At 36.1% G+C, this 6,184-nt stretch overlaps 1 protein-coding gene across 1 annotated transcript; it reads left to right on the top strand.

The window, feature by feature from the left end:
* Window positions 1-251: 251 nt before the first annotated feature.
* On the top strand, window positions 252-6,184 carry LOC132031328 (vesicle-associated protein 4-1-like). The gene is made up of 7 exons (XM_059421246.1): window positions 252-474; window positions 2,818-2,888; window positions 3,178-3,259; window positions 3,370-3,488; window positions 5,549-5,626; window positions 5,712-5,834; window positions 5,941-6,184. The coding sequence occupies exons 1-7, from the start codon at window positions 342-344 to the stop codon at window positions 6,007-6,009; spliced, it is 675 nt and encodes a 224-aa protein (XP_059277229.1). The 5' UTR covers window positions 252-341; the 3' UTR covers window positions 6,010-6,184.

Raw genomic sequence — 6,184 nt, 5'->3', positions numbered from 1 at the left:
TCCAATTTAGCTCATATTTGTGTATAAAGACCTTACCTTTTATACACTATCAAACACCTTACAAGGTTGATAAATTACATATAATGTTTTTTAGTATAATACTGTATAATGTTATATAATATTGTGTATTAATAAAGTGTATAAATAAGTAAAAGATTATTTATAAACTGACTTGAGCAGTTGTTAAACTTACCAAACTTTTTGACCTTAAAGTCTCCCCAAAAATTATAGTCAACGTAAACCTCCACTTAAGCGTCAAACATTCATTTCCCTAAATTTATTTATATTTATTACGTGAAATTGGAACTACTTATCATCGAAACTCCACTTTTATTCTTCCAATGGCTGCTACCGTCGACCACCACAAACGACAGCTATCCGACGCAAAATTCCAGATTTGCCCTTTCAATAAATCTATATTTCCACCAAGGCGTAGGCTCCGTCTTGATCCTTCTAGCAATCTCTACTTTCCTTGTGAGTTTAATTAATTTACGCCTTTACTGCTTTATATTTCATTTTCCACTTTTAGGTTAGATATTAAATTTAATGATACTCATAGTACTAGGATGGGTGACTCCTGGGAAGTCCTCGTGTTGCATCCTTCCTTCACATTTTTGAAGGAGCCCAGGAGTAACTTGTAAAGTTTGCGATTCAAGCTGTGGAAACAGCCTCTTGCAGAAATGTAGGGTAAGACTGCGTACAATAGATCTTGTGGTCCGGCCTTTTCTCGGACCCCGTGCATATCGGGAACTTAGTGCACTGGCTGCTCTTGTTTTCCTCCGGTTCAAAAAGAGTATCTGTTTAGTCGTTTTAACTGGCATATTTCTTAAGAAAATACTAACTCCTAGGTAAAAGAATCGGTAATTTGACTAAACTACCCCTAATTAGATAGGTATTGGAATTTGATCACTTAATAAGGGCAAATTTGGAAAAAATGAGGTTCATTTTTCCTTGATTTGGTATGTAGACACTCTTTTTGAACCGGAGGGAGTACTACATCTGTGTCCCAATTTTAGGTGACACTCTTTCCTTTTTTTATAGTCAATCCCAAAAAGAATGATATCTTTCTAGTAACAATTTAACTTTAATACACCCGTTTTACCCTTAATGAGATGATTTATAGCTACATGAAATAGCCAATTTATCTCTGGTGGCTTTGCCCCTTCTTTAAATTGATATTTCCGGCTAGGCATAGGCTCAGGCTTGATCCTTTTAGCTATCTCTATTTTCCTTGTGAATCATCGCTCCTAAACCCTATGCTCACACGAGTTTATTAATTTACGCGTTTACTACTTTATTGCATTTTAAAGCCGTTTGGTATGAAGAAAATGTTGTTGATTAATTTTTCAGAGAAAGTGTTTTGCCTTGGAAAATCATTTTCTAGATCATTTGTCTAGTTTTAGGTTAGATATAAAGTTACATGATACTATATGAGACTTATATGATAATGTATGATGGCGGAGCCTTAGTGCAAGTAATTTGGGCTCAATTTTTGTACTTGTGTTTAAAAAATTCATTTCATATGTACAAATAATCTATTCAGAATCCAGTAAGTAAATGTGGTTCAGAACCCATAAACTAAAAATCCTGGCTTCACATTTATTACTAGTACTGGGTGGAGTATTAAATACTGATAATCAAGTGATATGTAGTCCGAGTTTTGTGATATTTGTAAAGCAAAATAGTTTTTTCCCATAAGTGAAATGAAGATGCTTTTTGGTGGAAAGTACATTCTTCGAGAACATTTCCACCATTTAAGGTAATCAAACACTGGAAATTTATTTAAAATGATTTATCAAGGAAATAATTTTTCCTTGTACAACAACAACATATCCAGTATAATCCCACTAATTCCACTAGGTGGGGTCTGGGGAGGGTAGAGTGTACACAGACCTTACCCCTACCTTGTGACGGGTAGAGAGTTTCCGGGTTCAAGGAGAGATAAAAAGCAGCAGTAATAATAAGTTAATAACAGTGAAGCAGCAAGATAATAAGATAACAAATTGAAAGAAACAATCAAGGGATCCAAGAGTAACAACAACAACCCAAGTGAAATCCCACAACGTGGGGTCTGGGGAGGGTAGAGTGTACGCAGACCTTACTCCTACCAAGGTAGGACGACTGTTTTCGAAAGACCCTCGGCTCAATAGAAAGCATAAGAAAAGGTCAGATAAGGCCAAGAAATTCAAAGCGATATGGAAATGAAAATAACGAAAGCGACTAAGTGATGATGAAGCAGTTTACAAAGGGACAGTGGCTACCACAGATAAAATAAGATAATCAAAGTACAAGAAATAACAGATTGTAGCAGAAATCAAAGCACAAGAAACTATAGCGCGATAATGCGACTGCTAATATAAAAGGATAAACGAGACTATCTACTAGCCTTCTACTCTAATCTGAGTCTTCCATACCTTCCTATCTAAGGTTATGTCCTCGGTAAGCTGTAACTGGGCCATGTCATGTCTAATCACCTCTCTCCAATACTTCTTCGGCCTATCCCTACCTCTTCTGAAACCATCCATGGCCAACCTCTCACACCTCCGCACTGGGGCATCTGTGTCTCTCCTCTTCACATGCCCAAACCATCTAAGAGTAAGCAAACATAAAAAAGATACTACTACTCCTAGGACAGAAAAAAAATCCGTGCAGCAATTTACTAACCCTCTACCCTGATACTCGATCTCCACACCACCTATCAAGGGTCATGTATCATATAATATTATTTTCATGTTTGAAGCGATGAAATTCTGTTTTAGCTATGTATCGTTAGCAATGATAGAATGATGGTTACTGTTTTACTTTTATGTTCTGAAGATGAACCGGGAAAACAGGCAAAGAGTGCTGTAAAGATTAAGAACACAAGCAAATCTTATGTCGCATTCAAGGTAGACTACTTTTCCCTATTTCTTGTTCAACCCTTTTGTTTGCAACCTTTAAAGCTTTTGACATTCATAACAACTGCATTTTCATTACTTTGTACTGGCTTTACCATTTCTGCATCACTTTTTGCGCGACTGATTTATACTAAAATTTGTGGTGTATTTCGATTTAAATATATTGTATTGTTATCTTAACCGTTAATCCATATGGATGATAAAATATAAGCAATGCTTTAAGCTTCTAGTTACTTTTTGAATTTTTAAGTAAGTTTCTGGTTCCTTTTGAATGTTTAAGTTTCAAACTACTGCACCAAAGAGCTGCTACATGCGACCTCCTGGAGGTGTTCTTACACCTGGTGAAAGCCTGATTACCACTGGTATCCATCTTCCCTCACTTTTTATTTCATATCCTATTTGTTTTGACTGAAAAAATATATATTTGCTTTTACATCTTCCCTTTATTTTTCATTATGTATCTGGTTGACAGTGTTCAAGTTTATTGAGCAACCTGAGAACAATGAGAAGCCTATAGATCTAAAGACCAAGGTGAAGTTCAAGATCATAAGTTTGAAGGTGAAAGAAGGAACTGATTATGTACCTGAGTTGGTAAGTTAATCCAACTACTAGGTCTTCAAAAATAACAAGTTTCTCTATATTGCATTTTGAGAGCAGAAAATCTTTAGGTGCCATCACTATTTATTGGCTAGTATGCATGTGTACTTTGTTGTGTCACACGTTGAATTTGTTACTGACGGAATCCTGTTTATTAGTATCCATTCAATGCAAATTTTCAAACTTGATGGAAATGAAAATTTCCAGATGGATTTTTTAGATCATGGACTTAAATGTGCTTTGTATTGGAAGTCCTTAAGTTTCTTGTTTGCCTTTCTATTGCGTGTATCTTCTTTGGATGGAACCAATCCAAATTGCTCAAAGATATTTCAGAAACAATGATTAAGAAAAATCAGCTTTTGTACCAATAAAAAAAAATCAGCTTCTGTAATCTTCAGTGTTCAATAAACAGAGTTTTTCTTCCATCAGATGTTTTGAATGTAAATAACTGAATATTCTACGAATTGCTGGCAGCCTGGAACGTTGCCATCTTGTTAGATGATTGTTGGTTTCTAACTGGCATTAAACATATTAGTAATTTGTTAGATGAGGTTACGAGCTCTGTACTTGACACCCTTTTGTTAGACAAATCTGTTTAACCAAGGATCTAAAAACTAATTGGTGTTGGACTGTTGGCTATATTCATATGGTGTGTTCGCTCTTCGTCTTCCGTCTACATATTCATGTTCTTGTTTGCCAGGAATAACCAATGTTGACGAACTTTACAATGAAAAGCCTTTGATAAATATGCTTGAGGTGAAGCTTTTTTTAATGATAAGTTTCTTTGCTAATCTCAAAAGTTAAACATCTTAATATTGGCTTTGATGATGAACAGAATGCCTATTACTGAGATTAGAAACTTCTCAGAACTTAATAATATTTATTTGCTTTTGTATGCAACTCCGAAGTGTAAATTTTCCACCTCTTCTAATACAAAAAATCAGAAGGATAATAATTTCATACATAATCCATTTCTTTCCATTTTTTGCAGTCATAAATTTCATCATTCTGGATATCTTTGGTTCTTTTTTCTTTTCGTCATCATGGGTTACTCCTAGGAAAGTAGTCTTGGTGCAGCAGTAGGACTCTATTTGACCTGGGTGCTATTCATGGGAGAAAACTTTGTAGTGTAAGAGGTAAATCACAGGTCACAACCAAAACGAAAATGTGTGGTTTCCGTTGCCCTTATATATCGAATATCTGGTCTGTATCCTCAGTAGGGCTGGCAAAATTGTAAAAAGAAACAAATAACCATTCAATGCGACCCATTAGATATGGGTTGGATAATCAACTTTTTTAAAACGGATCAAATATGGATATTATCCATATTATTTACTAAAAATCTGGATATCTAGATGGATAATATGGATATCCATATGTTAGCTTGTTATTTTTCATGAGTTCTTGCTTTATGGGAGTTTAAGCTTATTTTGGTTTTTACTGTTACCAATTTAAAAAAAGAAGAAGCTTATTTTGGTTTTTAGATTGTGTTCTTACCTGACTATTCCTAAAGCCATGGATAATATGGATCAGATTCAAATCCCAGCAGAGAAAACACTAGGTGAATTCTTTCCATCTGTTCTAGCCTTGGTGGACAGAGTTACCGGTACTTGTTGTTGGTGGGAGGTGGCAGATATCCCGTGGAATTAATCGAGGTGCGCGCAAGCTAGCCCCGACAACAACAACAACAACATACCCAGTGAAATCCCACAATGTGAGGTCTGGGGAGGGTAAAGTGTACGCAGACCATACCCCTATCTCGGAAGATAGGGAGGCTGTTTCCGAAAGACCCTCAGCTAAGCTAGCCCCGACACCACGGTTAAAACAAAAAAAAAAAAAAAAAGAAGAAGAAAAAGAAAAGAAAAGATATGCATATCCATATTATCCGTCGGTTAAACCATTTTTTATCCATGTTAAATCTGGGCGGGTTGGATATTTTATCCGTTTTTGTTTAACCCATTTCGACCTGCCCATATCTGACCCACCCGTTTGCCGCTCCTAATCCGAAGTAATAGTTCTTAGTGGTTTAACCCTCATTGGTTTGTTTTATGCAGTTTGAAGAACAAAAGGATCAAGTCACTATTGAGCGTACTCTAAAGGTGGTGTTTTTGGACCCTGAACGCCCTTCTCCGGTAAGATTTAGGCATGTTATATTTGTTTGTTTGTACATTGTGTGCTAATAGGCAATCTCCAACCAAAGTATTTGAATGATTAAAGGCACTGGATAAACTAAAACTTCAGCTGGCCCAAGCTGAGGCTGCTGCAACAGAAGCTGATAAGAAACCTCTAGTGGAAACAGGTCCGAAAGTTGTGGGAGAAGGTTTAATAGTAGATGAATGGGTAAGTGTATCTACTGTTTGTGTAAAGACATGATTACATGAATCATTCTAAGTCCTGGCCTACTTCATTCCTCTAACACTGTTTCTGCTCACTATATGCTTTTTAGAAGGAGCGGAGGGAGAGGTATCTTGCTAAGCAACAGGTTGAGGCAGTGGATTCAGTTGTAAAGCAATAGAGGGTGTTTATGTAAGTGCATCTTTTTCCAGAATAGCAATGTAAAGTAAGATCCAACACCTTTTATACTTGCCTTTCTTTGTATTGATGGTGGACAAGGGCAATACAATGCTTCATGTAAAAGAAGAACAATGATGGGAGATTTAAGATTCAAAATAATTATATTTGGGAAAAGA

This window comes from Lycium ferocissimum, chromosome 9 (genome assembly GCF_029784015.1).
Source record: "Lycium ferocissimum isolate CSIRO_LF1 chromosome 9, AGI_CSIRO_Lferr_CH_V1, whole genome shotgun sequence".
Taxonomy (NCBI): Eukaryota; Viridiplantae; Streptophyta; class Magnoliopsida; order Solanales; family Solanaceae; genus Lycium; species Lycium ferocissimum.
Note: the sequence above shows the minus strand (reverse complement) of the source record. Positions and strands in the feature narration are given on the sequence as shown.